This window comes from Rhea americana, unplaced genomic scaffold (assembly GCF_003343005.1).
Source record: "Rhea americana isolate MKP2758 unplaced genomic scaffold, rheAme1 scaffold_4, whole genome shotgun sequence".
Classification (NCBI taxonomy): Eukaryota; Metazoa; Chordata; class Aves; order Rheiformes; family Rheidae; genus Rhea; species Rhea americana.
The window spans coordinates 12,216,657-12,236,933 of record NW_028186534.1 but is presented as its reverse complement, the minus strand read 5'-3'; the positions used below and the strand labels follow the sequence as shown (position 1 = coordinate 12,236,933).

At 42.1% G+C, this 20,277-nt stretch overlaps 1 protein-coding gene across 2 annotated transcripts in view; it reads right to left on the bottom strand.

Annotated features, from left to right (window-relative positions):
• Positions 1-770: 770 nt before the first annotated feature.
• The window catches only part of COL20A1 (collagen type XX alpha 1 chain), a 60,919-nt gene continuing 41,412 nt past the window's right edge, over positions 771-20,277 (bottom strand). The window contains exons 26-40 of one of the 2 annotated variants that reach the window (XM_085314184.1): positions 18,848-19,006; positions 16,496-16,573; positions 15,771-15,857; positions 12,962-13,015; positions 11,881-11,976; positions 11,401-11,454; positions 10,685-10,738; positions 10,292-10,345; positions 9,018-9,089; positions 8,312-8,347; positions 6,128-6,194; positions 5,210-5,398; positions 2,843-2,920; positions 1,794-1,949; positions 771-1,281 (exon numbers count right to left, since the gene is read on the bottom strand). In XM_085314184.1, the coding sequence (XP_085170310.1) occupies positions 1,268-1,281; positions 1,794-1,949; positions 2,843-2,920; positions 5,210-5,398; positions 6,128-6,194; positions 8,312-8,347; positions 9,018-9,089; positions 10,292-10,345; positions 10,685-10,738; positions 11,401-11,454; positions 11,881-11,976; positions 12,962-13,015; positions 15,771-15,857; positions 16,496-16,573; positions 18,848-19,006 (1,248 nt within the window). In that variant the 3' untranslated portion in view covers positions 771-1,267. Of the gene's footprint in view, positions 1,282-1,793; positions 1,950-2,842; positions 2,921-5,209; positions 5,399-6,127; positions 6,195-8,311; positions 8,348-9,017; positions 9,090-10,291; positions 10,346-10,684; positions 10,739-11,400; positions 11,455-11,880; positions 11,977-12,961; positions 13,016-15,770; positions 15,858-16,495; positions 16,574-18,847; positions 19,007-20,277 lie in introns of those variants that run through there. The other variant, XM_085314185.1, reaches the window with a different exon arrangement.

Genomic DNA, 20,277 nt, shown 5'->3' with positions numbered 1-20,277 from the left:
GGATGCAGTGTTGAAGCAACCTAAATTTTCTTAACGGAAGCCTCTCTCCATTGGGTGCTTGACAATCTGGTCTCTAGGACTTGGAGCTAAGAATTCAAGAGTTAGCTATAGCCATGTGAATACACAGCTACCAGTACACACCTAGCTACAGAAACTGCACATCCCAATTAAGTGCACAGGAATACAAACCATGTTCCATTTTTTGCCTCTTAGCATCTTTGAAAATCTGTACTGATACTTTTTGCTCCATTCTGTTTTGACAAACATTTCATTCACAGAATTTGTTCCATGATGTATAAATCTAAGTTCATACACTACCGTTTGGCAACAGGGGAAGCTTACAGCCAGGATAACATAAAGCAGCAACACAAAGCAGCAGGTACATTTTATCCGTATCTCTACAGTTCGTTGTGATACACATTAGACTGGAGCTCACACAAGGAGAAGGGTGGAACATGGCAATTACCTCCATGTCATACAGGTAAAAGTCAGGCTCAGAGCTATTCAATATTTTAGCCGACAAAATGTAAAGTAGCTACTAGGATTGCAGGAGGCAGAGATGGAAAAGGCCAAGAGGTTAATCTCCAGCTCCTCTCAGTACATGGCTGTGCTCTGTCTGATCTAAGACTTTGCTTGACAGATCTCAAGCCCCAGAGAGCACAACTAAATGGTGAGGTTTGTCACACCACGAGAAGGTTATCACGTTGTCTGCAGTGCTTGTGTACGTAACGCCGCTGTGAGGAAGCCATCAGCACTGAGCTACAAGCAGAAACAGTCAAAGTAGTCCAGATTTTATTACACTGTCAGCCAACAGAAACAACAATTTTGTTCCAGTGGATTTGCATTTTTGGCCATGAGGTGCTGTTTTTTGTCTGCGCTGGAGACCCAAAGTAACATGTGACAGAAATAAAGCACAAACTGGCAAAAATCACCTATGTTATATCTGAGCATTTCAATACATTATTAAGTCTATCAGCCTGCACTGCTGGCCATGTCTTTACTTTGTGTGGAACAAATGATGTGAATCTGAACACTGCATTTGTCCAGTGCTGATCAGGAAAACAGGAAAGGATGACCGGAGCTCATCTGTATGCAGCCTGGTTTGTTGGCTCTGGCGTTTGATTGACATGTCATTACAGAAACGATGGAAGGTTTAAAAAACAAACAAACAATGCATTTTGTGTTCAGATTGCTGCTTCTCTCAGAGTATGTGGAGCCTTCACCCAAAGATTGCCAGGGCAAAGCACTATCCTCAGCTGCCTCTGCATCAGGGGATGAAATCTGTATGTGGAAACATGCAATGATACCAGTGAATAAAAAAATAAATTAATGTCAAGTACTGAGGAGGAGGGTCCAGAGTTATTCCTTTCCAAATCTTTTGTTCAGCACAAGTGATTTTATTTTATGGGACTTTGCACAGTCAAATCTCTATAAGATATATGTAGGAATCCAGACACTGGTCCACCATAGAAACATCTCTGGGGACATTAAGAATTGAAGATATACCCATGATCACTTTTTATACCAAACTGCTACTACAGTTAAATATATTAATTTATGAAGGGTGGGTTAGGAGAAGCCAAATGTGCTGGCTTTTTAGTCTTTTTTTTTTTTTTTTTTTTTTTTTAATAGACCAATTGCATATGAATCATTAAAATTGCTTTACAAAGGAAGCTCTTCCAGTACTGACAGTGCCTGAAGGATGAACAAAGGGCTCTACCTAGTTTAAGAGAAGTAACCAGAAATATCAGTTCTAAAATCATAACTTTTACATTAAGACATTCAAGGCTTACCTCTTCTACCTGTCCCATAACATCCAGAGATATCACAACCCCCTGGATATCCAGGCTGTCCAGGATGTCCTCTGACACCAGGAAAACCTTGAGGACCGGCATTTCCAGGGGAACCCTTTGGACCTGGTTTCCCCAGCACTATTTCTCCTGGTGGGCCTGAAGAAGGAGAAGCATTGTAAGCAGTAGCACATCTACTTTAGCTGGTCCTTGGTAATATCCACGCTGTACTGCCTCCATCCTACATTGCTGTTCATTATCTGAGTATTGTTTCCTCTTTTTCGTGGAAGGATTGCACCTGCCAGTTGGAAAAATATCTTCTGCATCCCAGTTAACTACAAGTCTTATCCTTGACTTCACAGGTGTCAAGTTCCCCTAAAAATGGAGCCTGTTTATGAGAATCCAAAGTCTACCTATGCAACAATGCAGAAAATCACCTTAATCCCAGGAGCCATCTCAGAGTCATTGTTTTTGTGTTTTTATATCTCAATTATAAAAATTTGTATATACAAGAATATGTGTGACCATACTCCCTTGTTAGTGCCCAGTTCGTTAAGCCAGTGGTAAGCCTCTCACTGATTTCAAATAAGAGGGATCAGGATGGAAGAATATACCAAAGCCCAACAGATTACTCAAAAACCCTTGGGTTTCAGGAGTTGAATTTTCAATGCGTTTCTATCACTTGAGAGTCTGGATGAGAAAACTAAAACTCCCTGGATATGCCTCAGGTCATTAAAACACATCATTGCCTGGTACGTAGGCACTGAACTGAGATGTCAGCCTGCACACTGGCAGCTGTGTACTGAAGAGGGGAGGCTGTCTAGTACAGATGGATCTTTTTGTCTTAATAGAGAGGAATTGGTGCAGCAAACAGCACCCTCAAGCTGTTTGATCCAGGATGCTGATTATCACCTACAGCTCTGCCAGCAACCCTGCAGTGGGAAGGCCAGTCTGCCCACTGCAACAGTCCTAAGGCTGAGTGGGGCCTTGAATCTGGCAGCCGGGAGGTCTGGATGACCCATGGTTGATACAAAAAGGTTTATTCACTCTACCTGTTCTGCCTCTGGGTCCTTGGATTCCTTCTTCACTGGCTCCTGACATCCCTTTTTCACCCTTGGGCCCTGGTGCACCTAGTTAAAGATAAAAGACAAGTTTCAGGTACCTGCATTTTGCATTTCACCCAGAATTAAAGCTCCTGTAATCTCCTTACTATGCTATTTTTCATTGTTTAAGCAGCACAGGAGGGTTGCAGCCTTTGGCAAAGCAGTCAAATGACTATTTTCTTCAGTTCTGTCTGTGTACCATGGGGCAGTCTAAAGAAGTATCCCCTGAGTATCATCAGACACTAGGATGTTCAGTTTGAGGTTTAGTGAATGTTTGCTGGTACTGAAAGACCTGGCTATGCATACCTGGTCCTTCTCAGAAGGGTCCAGGCTATCAGCAGGCATTTAACACACAGACACAAACTCTTTGCTCTTGAATCTTCCTTTATCGACCAAACAGAAATGTCTTCTTAATGCAGGTCTGTACGTCATCCCTGTAGTTCCTCCTCCTCCCTGGCTCATCACTTCTCCCAGTCAATGTCTATAACCAAATGTTACCATCTCCCACTCTTTTCCATAATGACCAGTTGCCCATGACTAGCAGGGCTCCAACCAGCTTTGACTTGCATCCCGATACAGGTGAGAACAGAGATTTTTTACAAAGAAATTTGCAGTACTGGTGTTAGTGCAGTGGCCTGAATATAAGGTCCATTCCCATATGTTCTTCACCTTGCTCAGACAAATCACACAGCTGAACAGTGTCTTCAACCAGCTGCTGGTTACATCAGGCTTACAGTTTTCTCACTGCTATCAAAACCAGTATGTTTCAGCAAAACAAGTGCATTTTGACAAAATATCATTTTTCATATTTTTAAGATGAAAATATTTTAATCAGCTCTGTCCTTAAGAGTTTTTTTCAGTGAGATCCATCTCCTCCTGTCTCCTCACTTGACAGGCTTGAAACATCTGCAAGCTGTTGCCTTCCATTTTCATTTCAGTAACATTTCGGCAAGTTCTACAGATCACAGCCAAAATGGAACAACACGGTCGGAAGGGTAAATAGAAGGTCTCTAGCTATTTAGAGGTGTTAGGCCACCACCGAAAGCAGTATGTTTTACTTTACTTTGACGATTACCTGAGCTTCTAACAAATGTTCTCAAATCCAAAGTGTATTCCCATGATTCATTCATGCTTGTGCAGTAACTGTTACTACTTTTATACCACTGCATACTTGTATCAATGTTTGAGACACGCTTCTGAACAGGATCCTCTCCTGTTTTGAATTTATGTACAAGGACTACTCCAGCACTTCAAAGTCTTTCATCATTTTGCTTTTGGGAGATACATCTGCATTTTCCAATTGGTTTCCCCAGTTTCATTAATATCTCTAAGTTTACTGTCATTTTATGGAACTTCTAAGTCTCCCATCACTAATCAGACAAATTGTTTGGAAATGTTTTGAACCTCTGAAAATGTCTTAGAGTGTATTTTATTATGTAATGATATTTGAAATAGCAAAGTTCATAATCTAGTTTGGCAAAGTGGGCAACCAGCCTAATCATGATTTCTATGTTTTGGGGGCTACAGTTAAATGCTATTCTCTAGACTGAAAAAGATACTATTTCCCTGAAAATATCGAAATACTGTTTTTATTTTTAATAGCTTTTTTCAACCCCCAGTTGGTGACCTTTGCTTATTCTCAGGATGTTGAGATTATATTAATCCATTTTTTTAGTCACATGTGAGGCTATTGTTGTTGGAAGTATTGCTCCAGAAACCTGCTTCCACCATCCGCATTACTTCAGTTGCCTCAGGCTTTCCTTCCACTTTTCCCGAGATTTGTCATTTCTGCCCAGAAGCAATCAATTCCATTGCCATGCTGTTCATCAAAATGGCTTTATTTTGCCTTTCTGTAAGGAAAGTATCCAGCCCTCTAAAATCAAACTTTCCATCCCCCAAAAATGTACAAATGGTTGCAAATTGACATCCCTCTCAAAGCAGACTTTACAAGAAGAGTGAGCTGCATTTGTTCTCTCTAGTCTTTGACCTATCTAACTTTGCAGTAAAAACACACACTGACATAATCCTTCTGGCTGCTGAAGCTTTCCAACAAGATTAGGAGAGGCCCTCCTGGAAGGACAACATTTACAAATGCACATATGCATATATGTTTGTAACTACTTTGGTTTATCTCATCTACCACTTCATGTGGATAGCACTAAAGAGAAGTTTTCTTTTAGACATCGCGATGAGTCCAAGAGGAAAATAGGAAAGAGATGAGATAATATCATGAGGTATTTTTACTGCTTGAAGTACTGAAGCGCTTAAAGTATTAAATATGGGGTCAAATATGCTTAAGAACACTTCTAGCCATACCTCTTTCTCCAGGATATCCATCTTTGCCTGGCTGTCCGGGGATGCCATTTTCTCCTCTTTCTCCATTGTTCCCAGGGGGACCTGGAGGACCTGGTGGTCCTGGTTCTCCTGGTTTCAATTTTTCTTCCCAAATAGGAACTGGTTTCCTTGCATGTTCATGAATGAATGAGTCAAACTTCAACACGTGAGCTGAGAAGACAAGCCAGAAAACCAATGTCCATTTGCCAGGAACTCAGGAAAGGGACAAAAATCAGAGGATGTCGTCTAAAAAGATACTTAAAAGGAACAGGTACTGCTAAAATATGCCAGTCCAAACTAAAAAAGCCAGAAGCTGAGGAGAAGACTGGCAGCTGAGTCATGATTTTGCTATCTGACCTTGGGCAAACTGTTTCATCTCTTTGTGCATCACAGCACAGGAACTTTTCTACAAATGCTTCATCTTAAGAGAGATCCATGCGATTTCTTTAGCATTTAAAACACGCTGCGCTCTGTTCATGTTGTACCCTCTGAGCTGAGCATACCAGATTAGATACATCTCCAAAGTAGGCGCTCCATTTTTTTTTTCTGCTGCATAAAGTGAATCATTGATTCAGCACAAATCACAGCAGTTTTCCCTTAAAGGATCAAGTTTCAAACGGAATCTCTTCCATTTGAGAAAAATTTGAGTCTTTGCAAGGTGCCAAAGGGATTTCCTAAATAATACTTCACGGATTTTTGTGCTAATACCAGCCCAATAAAAACAATGTAGCACTGACAGCCTGGCCTAGGACACTTGCTTTACTTGGCGCTCAGCGTGGCACAGGATGGAGGAGCTCTATGGATCACTACAGCTTCAGGTTGTTCCCCTGTGATTTTGTTCATGCCTCACCATTGCTCTAGAGGCAGCATAAATTCAGGAGTCCAGTTGGTTATACTCACTCTGAATCATCCGCTCACAAGCCTGGCTAACTAGCTGGTAAATTGTGGCCAGGGACTGTGGTTCCCCCTAAAGTGAAACATTTTTTTAAAGAAAAGGAAGTATTAATATCGTTAAAGCAGGATCAATATCATAATGCAGGATATCTGTCTGCCTGCTCTTCTTGTCAGCTTGAGTTAGAGATACTCATTACTATGCAATGTAGCTTTATTTATTTATCACAAAGCTCTGAAGCCATAAAATTGTAATTGGGAAATGTCAATAATTGCTTTTTTCCTGCACATCAAAAGCGCTAGACTGGATCTACGTAATTTATGAAGCTACCAAAAAAGGAGAATAAATTTCACTTTCAAATGTTATCACAAAGGATGCTAAGATTGTGTAGCCTGTAATTCAGCATCCTGTGATATGTAAAGCATTTAATAAGATCAGATATTGCAGTGTGTTATCTTTGTCTAAACCTTTTACAAACATTGATTCTTACTGCTACTGTGTTCTAAAAAAAAATGATATCGGGAGTTTCTATAGAAAGTTTTAGGGGAGCAAGGAAAAGCAATAACATGCAAAAAAATCTGCTTGAATATAAATATTTACTCTGAAAATCCATAACTGTAACATTGCATCTCTCCAAAGCCATATAAAACATACATCTTTGTCTGGATCAACATGCATACTTGCTCAAAATTAAACAAAAGCTTAGCACAACACCCAAGGGAGGGGAAAAAAACAGTTCCATTGTAAAAGCAAGCATAGAAAAGGAAAAGCTGCTGGGAATGGAAGGAGAATAGTTTTAAAAATTATAATACCGAGGTGTTAACTTGAAACTAAAACAGTCTTTAGCCTCAAGGAGATCTGCAAAACATCTCACAGATTAAAAGGGGGATTCATCTCTCAGTTTTTGGAGTGTACGTCTGCAATTTGAGCCAATCCTAAAGGCACCCAGACAGGCAGGGAAAGGAAATAGGCAGTGGAGGACATGATTCATCTGACTTACTTTATTCTGCTTGTAGGTGAGAATCATGTCCTAAAAATACCTATTTCTCTCCACTGGTTATAAAGGGAGTCAGGGAAGAGGAGCTGACATGCATCTACGGTAGACAGCTGGTTTGGCCTGATGAAACCCCCACAAAGTTTGAGGCTCTGATCCAGAATCTGCTGAAGGAGACCGTTGAAGGTGAACCACTGATGCTGGGTTCTCGGCCCCATCCTAACTGGGAGAAGGTATGACAGCACGTCCCGCAGCTGCACCTGCAGAGCAGCTCTACCTTTTCTCAGCGTGTGTACTTTATGAACACACCAATTATACAGAGGTGCAAAGGATGCACAAACCCACTAATGATAACAACAATCTAGAAACAGGCAAGTAAAGAGCACAGACTTTTCAAAACATCTTAGGTGACAAAAGTCCCCTTGACTTCCGTACAGATTTGCACACTGAACTTGCTACAATTTATAGGGTTAATTGGGCTGTAGTAAAAGCAATGTTCATCTCTTCAATCTGCCTCAAACGTGAGGGAAGACATATTAGCCCATTAATTCCTTGTCATTTTTAAGCCAGTGCATATTACTCTGTGTCTGAGATAGGCTCAGAGTACATGCATGGCTAATTCCCTGGGCTCAGCTGGCGTGTGCTAACTCATTGCACAGCATAGCTCTCCTGCTTGAAGCCTAATTCATGTAAGTCATATCTCGCAATGAGACTCGGACTCCCAGAAGCACACAGGGTTGCATTTTTTTAAACCAAAAATCACAATAAGAAAATTTTTCTCACAATAAAATAACCTTCCAATGTAGCGTAAATATCCTGACTGTACCATCTCTCCGTGTAAGCACACCAGAGATATATTACACGAGTCCCTAGTTATACAATACATTTAGAAAGAACAACTGGGTGAAGTCAAGTGTTTTTGTGTTTTCCTTCCCAGTAAAGATGGGATTTTCAACTGGCTTTTTTTCTCATTACTACAACTGACACTAAGAAGCTCCTAGCTGCTGTAAGATTATATATATCCCATCAGAATAGCCAGTGCAGGAAAGTGGAAAGGTAATGAATTACAGCTACATTAAGTTATTCAACATCAAAATGGTTTAAATATGTAAGTATAACTTGTGAAACAGATTACCACCTCCATTCTTTTGAGGATAGGATACAATGTCTGTGTTGCCCAATACCCCAAAAAACTCACTTTCTCTCCTCTTTCTCCTTTTGGACCTGGAAGCCCCTGTGAAAAAGCAAAAGGAAAAAAAAATAAAAGTCTAGAGAAAGGAGGGGCAAAAGAAAATAAAAGTTCAACAGGGTACAGGTTACATTAGTGAGACATGGAGCACATTTGTTTCCAACACTCTGGTTGTTTATTTGACCTCCTGACAATGACTAAATAGGTTTTGAGTTCACAGGAATATTTTGTTTTCTTTTTAAGGGCATCAAAAATAAGGCAGCTGCTGATGCATAAAACACCATCAACAAGGATGCAGAAATTCCTCAGATACTATCTTAGGACAGTTTTCCCAACTTAAGTGGTTTTTAACATCTGAGAAGAAGAAATAAATGTTGACATCTAGACTTGAGGTTGCCTTGCCAAAGGCCAATATTAGCTAGTCCTGTTTGGGCCTTATTCTAATTCTTTATTTTATCTACACTCACACCAGATATTTGTTTGCCTGCTGGATTTTGTATAGCTTGTAAAACCACAGAGATTGAAGGAAAGTAGGATTTGTTAAATGCTTTATCAACGGTCAAGTAGCCTGGGCTTTGCATACCCAGAGATCTTCTTAAGAAGGGTGAGTGTAAAACAAAATTATTCTTTACACCTTGAGGGAGACCTTCTGTGGGAATAGTTTCTTTCCCCTGAATTATTTCATATCTTTGCCTTTGAACAAGCAGAAACTTACTGTTGGCCCAACGTCACCCGGAGGTCCTTTCTCTCCGCTGTTGCCTCGGGAGCCTGTCACTCCTTGGAAACCCTGCAGCATCAATTACAAGATGAAGATAAAAGGCCAGTTACTTCCTAACTTCTTTTTCTGTTTGAGGTTTACCCCTCCCTGTGGCTTCACAGGCACCAGCAGTTTGAGTTCAGAGGACTCTAGCAAGGGCATTGTCCTTAAGGCTTATGTCAGTGTCTTATCCAGCCATGAATATGGTGTTAAAAGTATATCATATATGAGTCATGTTCACATCATTCCCTATTACTGTCTCAATTATGGTCCAGCCAGCAAAGTTCAGTTTTGCGAACAAATTGCAATGCATTTTTTACCCTGCAGGTTTTAGATCCTTCATTATATATTCAGATTATTTTAGACTTAGCCCAGAGCATAATCCTTTTCTTCAGCCTGCTAATACCACATTATTCTTTTTTTCCTTGAAGACCTATGTTTGCCTCTAATGCTTCACTGCAACAGTAACAGTAGCTTAGAGAAAGGGAAGTACATTCTCTGGTCATCTCCTCTTTGTGCCATATAGACAAGAAAAACAAACAACACACACAAGAAGTATTTTCCTTTACAATTTTCCAGCTGTTAGGTTTAGACTCAGTGATTAGCAATTACTTTGAACAATGGAAAATGAAAGAAGTCTTTGAGACAGCACCAGAATGGCTTTCAGAGTCCAGTATGAAGGCTACAGTGCTCTCGTCATACTCAGAAAGCTCAGGTTCTATCCTGCCTCCTCTGAATCTTCCCAGGATGAGCAAGTCACAGTCACAAGCTGAATTCAGACTTAGCTTCTATAAATACCCAACTAAAACTACTATGAGGTCTCATACAAAGACAGCAGTGAGCAATTTCCACTGCAAACTGCTCCTTCCACATCTGCCTTCACCCTCCAGCTCCAGCTAGTGATTTCAGTGTGACAACCCCCATACACCTCAAACTCACACAACACCTGAAAAAAAAGTAGCAGGAGAAAACTAGCAATAGAAAAGCAATCATCTGCTTCCTGCCTCAAGGCCTCCCCAGAAGGTACCTCCAACAGGGGAAGCTAAAGGCATTACACCTCATGCTGACAGCGTCAGCGTAGGTACACCTGTGAAAATGTGCTGGGGTACAGCCCTGGGACACCCTGAGAAGGGGTTTTACTCTGACATCGTTGGAGGACAGCTTGTCAACACAAACCACAACTGCATGATGAGGAAGATTTTTCTATTGAATGGCTCAGGGCATGCACCTACCCTTGGTCCAGGTGGTCCTGGAGGCCCAGCCGTGCCTTCTAGTCCTCTTACCCCCTGCAAAGCCAAACCCAGTTATGCATTAACAAGAGGACTCAAAGAAAGCTGGTAAGCAATGAGATGGTTTCTCCACATGCTGTTTTTAACAGAAGCTTGCCAGAAATTAGTAAAAATATACCTGCCAAGCAGACAAGACACTTGCCACCTGGTCAGTGATGAAAAAGTTTGACAAAACTGAGATGACCCAATATTTTTTTCTCCAGTCCTTTTGGCCTAGTGAAAGCATCATTCAATTATGCACTGAGTTCATAAGGAGAGCTGAATGTTTCAGGTCTCTGCAAGTACACTCAACAATTGGAATTTATGGCACTCATGCTTGAAAACTCAGAGATTTACCTTTGCACCTTGAAGACCATCCCTGCCTGGAGCTCCCTGCACACCAGGAATGCCCTGTAATTTAGAATTGCTGGGTAAAATTGGCATCTGATTATTATTTCTCTACTTCATATTTTGCAACAGGGAACATAAGAAAACATGGAAAAAGAGACAGGGTTATTTGTGGAACAGAACAATCATTATCATTCCATCTTTAACCTGCATTGTCTCCAGGCTTCTGGATAAGTTCTTTTTTCTCCCACCAACTGACTCAGTTTTCCTTTTCCCCCCTATATTGCACCCCTCCCTTGAAAGGGTGCTTTTGATAACAGTTGAGTCCTAAGGCACTTTGCTGACACCATCTCCTCCCTCTTCTGCTCTGAGGATTCTTGGAAAACACCAAAGCAGAGAGCAGGCAGTCAAGCTGGCTTTCCTTCCTACCTTTGCTGATTATTTACAGTTCATTTATGGCTTGCTTGTTGGAGATTGTCTTATCGCTCTGTGAAACAGGTAGGATATTTGCCCCTTTAGAAGGCTAAAGCTATGGATGATTGTATGTTTAAAACTTTAGGAAGCAGGACTAACCAGCACAGGAAGATGGTTTGACACTCCAAGTGAAAGAGTTTCAAAACAGGTAACAACAAGAATCCTATCACTTTTCAGACTTGCTTAAATTAATTACTAGGAAAAAAGGGAAAATATTCTAGACAGTTTAAAGAAATGGTATCTGCTATTACTTGCATGCCAGGACTTCCTGTGTCTCCTTTCTCTCCTTTAATTCCTGGTGGTCCCTTGGATTGAAGCAGAAAAATAGTTATGCATACTGGACTATCCTGTAAGGAAAACATCATCATGCCTGCTCCACACCCACTTCCCAGTTTGCTCATGCTCTCCAAAGTGCTAAAAGAGAGTTTGTTCATGGGAATCTGCCACGTTCCTACAGACATGAACACAGTGACCTCCACTTGCATTCCTTGCTTAAAAATGATGACCAAGAAATGCCTGAACACTCTACTGGGCTGTTATCATTATCTTTCTCTAGTGCAGCTGCCCAGATGTTAACAGGATGATGTAAACACATTGACACATTGCCTGAATTTTTTTTTCTTTCTTTCTCCTTTCTCTGTCTTTTTTTTATTTTTTTATTTTTTTTTTTGGAGACATGTTCTTAATGCAAAGCACAAGTGACAAATAAGGCAGTGGAAAAGATCACATACCACTGGACCCTGAACCGTGATCCCTTGGGAACCTGGAGAGCCTTGCTGGCCACTAGGACCCTCTGGCCCCACTTGTCCAGGTGGGCCTGGTTCACCCTAAAGCCCAAGACATAAAACCAAACATAAAGAAGGAAAGCAATTAGAGGCTGTCCTCGACATAGACTGCACCACAGGAGCTGGGTCAGCACGAACCCTCTACAGGATTCAAGATCAATAATTCAGGACAGTAGGGATCTCTAGAAACCTCAGCTGCCTTTGCTTTTTTGGTCCAAGATGCTGGCACCCCATCTACAGGAGTCAATGGCAAGGTGCCACATCCTGCCTGGCAAAACAGGATTCACCCTCCCAAGCAGCAGGTCATTCCAGCTATTCAAGATGGCCTTAACCTGCAGGTGAAATCCGCATTTATTGTTATTTCCTTCCCAAACCGTTTCCCCTGCAACTCTGCTTCCTTCAGAGCGTTTACCCCAAAGAAGGGAAGAAGTGGGTTGGTCTGGCTTTGCCGTGCGTACATTAGTGGAACAGCATCTTCAATACACTAAACACTTCAGTCAGGACTTGCTCTTGTCCCCAACATTTGGGAAGTTCAGACTCGGTCATTCCTTATGCTCACCTCAGAGCTGTTCTTGAAGTCTGCGCGTGGCTCTTGCTCTGCTTCACAGCTCACCACAGACTAAGAGCACAATCAACCCAGGTGTGCTTGGCAGCCAGCTCAAGCACAGCACAAAGACTGGCTCTTTTCCAGAATGGCTGCTTTCCAAGAACATTGCTGATCACAGTGCATTATTTCAATTCAATAAGGCCCATCATCTTAATTTTTATAACCTGAGTATTTAATTAATACTAAGTGATCCCATACTCCTCAACGCATTGGTTCTTAAGGCCCTAAGTCTACTTACTCTACACTCACTACGCTCTGCTTGGCACAGTAAAACAGGGAGAGGACTCAGAGGAATCAAGTTCAAATCTGAAACAAAAATATCCAGCTCCAATAAAGGTGAAGCTTACACTCCTGTATCCTTCCTCTGATGTAATCTGAAGCAAAAGAAAGTCAATTATAATGCTGAAAATTAGTTCTTACCTTGGGCCCTGGCTCTCCTCTTTCCCCTTGTGGCCCTCTCCTTCCAGGGCTGCCCTGCCAATAACACACAAAGCTACTGTTATTATTATTTTTATTTCAGTGTAACAAAGAGCCTAGCAGACAGAAGTTGGCCCGTTTGCTACATACACACAACGAAAAGAGAATCCTTACCCCAAAGAACCAGGTGAAAATGGGTGCAAGAAGAAAATGAATCAGCCATCCAGTCAATTGGAAGATGAAAGGAAAGATGACAGTACAGCCCCATTTGTGACAGGGTACTTGCACCCACCGCCCATGGGAAGAGATGGAGTTTTGACCTGTTCAGACCTCCCCCAAACTACCAGTAAATCCAAGCTGAGGCAACAAATGGAGAAGGAGTCACACAGGAACATGGGAAGGCACCAGAGAAGAAAGAGGGGCTCATGTTTACATCCCTTTAGGCCAAGGCTGTTTTATGTAACATCCTCCTGATAAAATACACACATGTAGAGATCAGGGATGGTGGCCAACTCCAGCGAGACCCAGCTTAGCTCTGCATCTGCGTAACTGCTGGATCTGAGAGGAAACTAATCTTCTGGCACAAATCAGTACTCTGTGAACTTTTGACATCTTAATCTAAAAGTTTCTGTTCTTGAATCTAAACAACAATGGATTTAGATTAAGAGGTACATCCAGGAAGCTTTGCTAAAGGTTCTTTCAGAAATGCCCAGAAACTCATTTCAGAAGTATAGCTTGGCCTGGTCAAAAACACTCATTAAGAAAGAGTAATAACTACAAAGTGGGAGATAATCTTGCTAACTTTAAACTACTGGAGTTTTAAAAGTAGCAGTAAGTACTCATGTAACTGCAGTAAATTACTGAGTCGGATGGTATGAGTAAGGTTATGTATCATAACTGTATTTTCTCTTGTGCTCAAAAGAACTCAGCTCTTAAGAGAGTTGTGCTGCAGAGATGTTTAAACCACAGGGCAATGCAGGATGGTAATTATGCACTTAGTATATCGAAACATACTGTGATAGTACAGTGTGCTCTGTAATTAAACTTCCTTCCACTGGAACGAGCATGTAATTACTATACAACAAGATGCTGCTCCTAGTGAAGAGAGGAATCGATTTTCACAGTAGAACCACAGTATTAAAAAAGATGATCTAAAACACCTTCACCTGAGCAAGGAGGCCATTGTTGCTTAAACGGTTACTTTCTAGGAGTAAAGCTTCTGGTACGATTGAAATCAGGTGCTGTGGACAGCATCTCAGCCTTCAGCAGCCAGTGCAATCACAAATGTTTCCACTCACACTTTAGATGTGCAAACATTCAGCTGTGGACTAAACTGGCTGCCCTTGCTATTAAACCATGACCAGGTAAGTTACCACTGCTCCCCCAAAAGCTTCTCAGTGAATCCTAGAGAAATGCAGCCAGGAGGAAGCTGGCTTCTGGTCTGTCTGCCTGTTCCAAGGCAGAATCAGCTCCACTTATATTGTTCTTTAATCTCTTAAATGCCTCCATTAACGGAGATCCTACCGTATTCTTGCATTGCCTGGTCCCGGGCTTCGCCAACTGCTGGATAACTGCTTACTAGTGTCTAACTAGAATATTTCTTGCTGCAGATTAATCCCATGGTGACTTTCCTCTGTCTATAATGGATAAGGCAAAAGATTGAGTTTGTCCTTTATCCCAGAGAACATTATATACCTAAAGACTATCATATTCCCTCATTTCCTTCAGGGTTTTCTTGCAGGTTTTGTCCTTTGTAAAGAGAGTGCTTTGGGGATAGACAGCATTGTAAAGTCTCCTCTTTCTTTCTACATTGCCGACCTACGCAGACACTCACAGTCTGGTCTGAACCCAGACCGCCCTCAAGCCAGTGGGGTGCTGTACAAACCTAGTGGCACAGCCACCCTCCAAAGCCCTCCCATGCAGCTCGGCCACACCACTGTGCGCCACCAGAAATCTCAGACTGCTCTGAGCAGAGATCTCCCTGCAAGCACCTGTACAGATGTGCCCCATGCACAGTGGGCTATGAAATGTAAAACATGTGGTTAAAAGTTATCCATTTTTCACAGTGGGTGAAAAGAAGATGGATATAATCAGCTGCTGAGGATCAGATTCTTTATTGACATCCTTTTGCATGGGCAAAAGGGAGAGGTTTTGCCAAGTGTCTGTATAAGACTCCCAGTTAGCAGATGAACCTTTTTTTTCCCCATTTACAAAGAGTTTCAAAGCCTCTGATCCATAAAATCTCTCCAGCGACACACACAGAGGGTGGTCAGTCCTCTCATAAGAGGATTAATGTGGCATCAGGAAATGCTCCGTCTCTTCCTAGCTGCAGTTATTGCCTTGCTGAAGTGCCATCTCCCCACTTCATGACCATAGGAAACCTGAAGGGTATCGCTTTGTTTCAGCCTTTGACTGGTAAGGGGAAGACTTTAATGTTCCCTCAGATGGGGACATCAGGGCAGGAGCTGGCCTGCCAAGCCCAGACTTCACCTGTTATTCTGAAAAACAGCCAAAACATGCACAGAGAAACAAAACTCTATCAGGCAAAGCTTTGGAGTCTGTGTTCAGCAGGGAAGAGCTGCCTTCCCACTTAATCGCATCTGGGATCAAGATAAGAGAAAGAAAACAAAACCTTGTAGAGGCCGTGATCCTCCAACACACTATAGTCTTGCTTCAGTGGAATGCTGACCTCTCTCCATCTACCTGCCCAGCTCCTCACACCTGGCTTCCCTCAGGGTGTCCAAACAGCACGAAACAACATCAACGTATACAATATACTCACTTCTAGGAAGACATGGAAGGATAAACTTACAGGGGGTCCTGGAGGTCCTGGTAAGCCTGGGAGGCCAGACGTACAAGTGCAGGCAGGAGCTAAGGTAGGGCAAGTCTCTTCGTCCCTCTGAAACAAAGGCAAGCCAAGGTGCCATGAATTGCTGCATAGCAAGAGTAGAACGCAACATTTTCAGTTATTTCAAAATTCAATCTTTCAGCTGGAGAAAAAGAAAAGTTTTCTGCAGCTCACTGAGAGATGTTTGTGAAAGATTTTCTGCTTTCTTTCTCTGTCAAATAACAAGTTCATACAGAAAATTATGGATCATCTCTGTCTGAAATTTGCATAGCAAACTGGAAGATAATTTGCTTTTTGCTAGTATTTGCACACACCCCCAAAACACTCAACTGCATATTAATTCTCATTTTGAAATGAGAATTTGAATAGTAGAGCAGAGCAAGGTTGTAATTCTGGGCTGAAGGGTGACAGCAAAGCTGTATGGTTGTTGGGGCTGCTGTCACAGAAGAATTCATGATGGAAACGATATACGTTGCACTAGAATTTGAAGAGTTACCTTGCCTTTTGAAGCAAACAACTTCATTCACTTCACCAAGAAACATCCTGTCAGTAATCCCAATGGATGAGAAGAAAAATAGTTTCCCTTTTGTGTCTACCAAAATCGTTTGCAGCATCACCTCCTTCTGCATGGTCTTGTTCCATCATCCCCAACTTCATCTCAACTAGTAGAGTGGTCCCTTTTGTCTTACCAAGGCAGGAAGATCACAGCATCTGTCCTCCTCTGCCCCTAAACTGTTGCACACAATCCGCAAAGACTGCAGCTGGAACTGGGAGAAAAAAGGAGAATTTTATAAGGGAGCGTTGGCATAGTCAATCCATCACCAAAATCACCTCGTGACATTCAGGTACTGAAAATAATCTTCATCAATGATTTGACAGGACTCCTCTATATGGTCCCAAGTGCCATTGTGCAAACAGAGCTGTCCTATGCCCCACGGTCTCACCTTGATAACCGTGGGGGCAGATCCCAGTTTCACCCCACCCTCATAAACTGCCACACATTTCACAGCTCTGTATTAGGTACTGTGGGAGATCAGGACTAGACTAGCCTCTAGCCCCCCGCACATCCTCCTTTTCAAGAGGCAGCTATAACAAATGTAGATGTGCTTAATGCATAATATAAAAAGTATCACTGGCCTCTGAGTGATTTACAAGTCTTCAGGTCTCCAAGTCTTGCTAAGCAAGTCAATATGAAGCTTCATTCCAGCAAAAGCCACGTTTGCAATTTACTCACTGCTCTGCAACAGTGGCAAGGAGCAGAGTCCTCAAGTAATTGGGCTTCAGCATCACCAAAATGTAAAAATAAACTTTGCTTTTGCTGGCCCTCAGGGGAATGAAGATAAAAGTGGCAGCAATTCCTAGGAGATGGATGATTCTCCTCCCAATAACCCCTCATCCCGTCTTTCTCATCATATCCCACAACTGCCACATCTTCCCTTTTTGATTAACAAAGGAACACATACTGCACAAAGCTAGACAAAAATAATGAGGCAGAGATTTTTTTCCCTTAATACTGTTTCTAGTGTTTTTTTTTTTTTAATTCCATTCCATGCATTTAACAATGAATAAGCTGTACAGCCACGGGAGTGTGACATGCAGCATACAGATACAGATGAGCCCTGTAGATCAAGCAGCATTTAAAGACATCTTAAATTAAATAAGGTGCCATGATAACCATTAATGAGGCACTCTGTCTTCTCAAGGGCAGCAGCACTGTGGAAGATGTGAAGCTTTGCTAGGGTTGAAAGGCAAAGGAAGCAGAGAAGGCATGAAGCTGTTCATTACCGTTTCCTCAGTTACAAGATCTGTCTAGCTAAGCTGTTAGCAGGAAAAATTTCACAAGGACAAAGCGAGCACAAATTTTCCTCCTTGGCAGCTGTCTGTTGGCTTCCAATCAGTCTAAACTCTTGCAGTGTTTATTTAGCAAAGAAGTATTGCTTGAATCCTAGTGTTCCCTTGTTTCTTACACAACTGCTCCTATACCTAATAGGCAATTCCAATAACCACTTTTCCCTGGTATATCCCAGTCCTCTGCTTCTTTCTTTGTAAGCCAAAGTGGTTGGGCAGGCTTACGGGACAAGCTAACTTTAACATGCCGCTTTGAGGAGAGGGAAGTTGCAGTCAACTGGTATGCTACTTTCTCCTAGACTCTTAGCTCTAAAAGCAGAATCAATGAGGAGGAGCATCATGCAAGTCATGAGTGATTTTCTAGTCCCATTCAATCCCCCTTTTTCTGGATATATTTAACATATCTATTGCATAGGGTAAACATGGCAACAGATTCCTGTGTGATGGCAGATATAGGTCTTTTTGCCTGTAGGACCATGCACCGTGCTGTCATAGGGCACAACACCTTGGCCTCACTTTTACTTACCCTTTCCTCTTGTAAGGAAGCAGGATGTCTGCAGTACTGTGCTGTGCAGTAAAGGTATGCCCACAGTCTGGCACTGATTGGTTTGTTTTCTTAAGCAGCAGCTGACAAAGAGCCTCTAAACTGAAAACTTTTTCCACCATTTGCATGCAGATACGCAAGCACGAGCACACTAGAGATTGAGACCAAACGAGGCACAACCAGACCTGTTACTCTCAGTCACCAGTGTTTCCTGTTGTCACTTGGAAGGGGTTGAGCTACACAGCCTTCACATTTAGAAGCAATTCCCTAACTCATCTGTCATCTTCAGCCTGTTAGGGCAGGAGGATCCGTATTTCCCCTGGTCCCCAGACTCTGCAGCGTCATAGCGTAATGCCTCCTGCTCCGAGCACAGCTGAAGGCAGCTGCATGACACTTTCATACTCTGCCGCCTCTAATCACAAACCTCAAGCAGAGGTAGGAGGTGAGGAAGAGAGACATTGCACTAGGAAAGCTCATTAAATCTAAGAGATCAGCGGGATCAGTGGGAACTGTCCCACATCATAGCAGCGTTAGGAAGCATTCAGAGCGAGAACGATGCGAGATGGCAGTTCTCTCCCTCTGCCCACGCCAGCCACCTCCATATTTAAGCTCCTCACTCTCCAAAAACATACATCACCAGGGGACTTACCGATGCTGACCCGCTCCTTGGCCCTCTAGTCCTTGTCACTTTTCCCAGCATGATAAAGCCAGCCATGGAGATGCTACCAATGGTGTTGATAGGTTTCTCTGCTATTTTCTTACAGTCCAGATAGAGTTTGATCTTGAAATGGCTCACTGCCACGTGCACCTGGGTGACAGGCAAAGAGTCAGGTTACAGCTCTGCTATGGGACAGAGGAGTCTTCTAAACAAGCCAACGCTTTCTGCCCAGATCCCAAACCTGGTGTTTTTCCAACTATGAGCAAATGGATCAAAAGTACAAGGGCTAGAGAACAATTTTGAGTATATGGTGTGTCTGCTATGCAACAGTGCGCTCCTCCCTGATGTTCCCCTGCTATACATCAACTCACTTTGTGGGAAGCCTTCCCAGAGTTACAGTATTAAGTAATTCAGTTTTGAAAACTAGCTTACTGATGGACCTGCCTATAGATACTAATAAAAAGTGTTCATTGCTCATTTGGGTGGAGTACCTTTGTTTTGAGGATATAGACGGCCAAAAAAAAAATTCTTATGAATAATTATCAGGTTTTCACACAAAGATAGATATGGTTTTTTTTCTTATTTCCAGCACTGAATGGTCACTAAAATTCCGAATTCTAGGGGAAAAAAAAAGTTGATTTTAAAATTTTTCCTGGTTATTAACATCTTCCAAAAAAAATAATTTTTAGAATTCTTTAAGGGAAAGGAAAGGAGCTTGCCAGGAAACCTCTCCTCCTCCTCTTTTCTCTCTATCTCAGTCCACTCTTGTTATCAACTCACTAGCAGTTTGAGTCACACCATGAAAGGCCCATCAAAATGGCACTTCAATACAAAAGTTCCTTTCCCCCCCCCCCCAGATAAGGGAATGCAAAGCTTCCTCTTATCAGTTTCTAATGCCGTTCTCTGGACTCAGAGTTATTAATTTGTGGCTGAAGTCAATATCCACAGCATTGAGATGATGTTTGTTACTTCAGGGAGAAAGGGATATTTTTCTCTTGCATATTTAACACAAAACAAGTACATTTCAGAGATCTCAATCAGGCCTTCTAGGCAGCAGGCAGTATGGCACTAGCAGACTGACAGATGTGACATTAAATCCATGCAGCATTTGTCCCTGCTTTGAAACCCATCTGAAAGGCATTTAAGCCAATCCATGTCACTCTAGTTTTCAGCACTACCAAAATCTAGGCCCTTAGCACTTGGTTACACCTGGAGGAAGGAGATGTTCTGATTAGGAAGTTGCAAAGACCAAAATACACTGCTGCTGTTTTACTTTGAACTGGGCTCCAGGTGGGACTTGGGCTAAAGCTCTGCGTCTGGCTATATACGAGATGTGATTCACACTCTGGAGGTTTTTTTTGTTTTTGTTTTTTTTTCCCAAAATCTGAGCTCAGATCTGAACCTCAACAAAAATTAGAGCT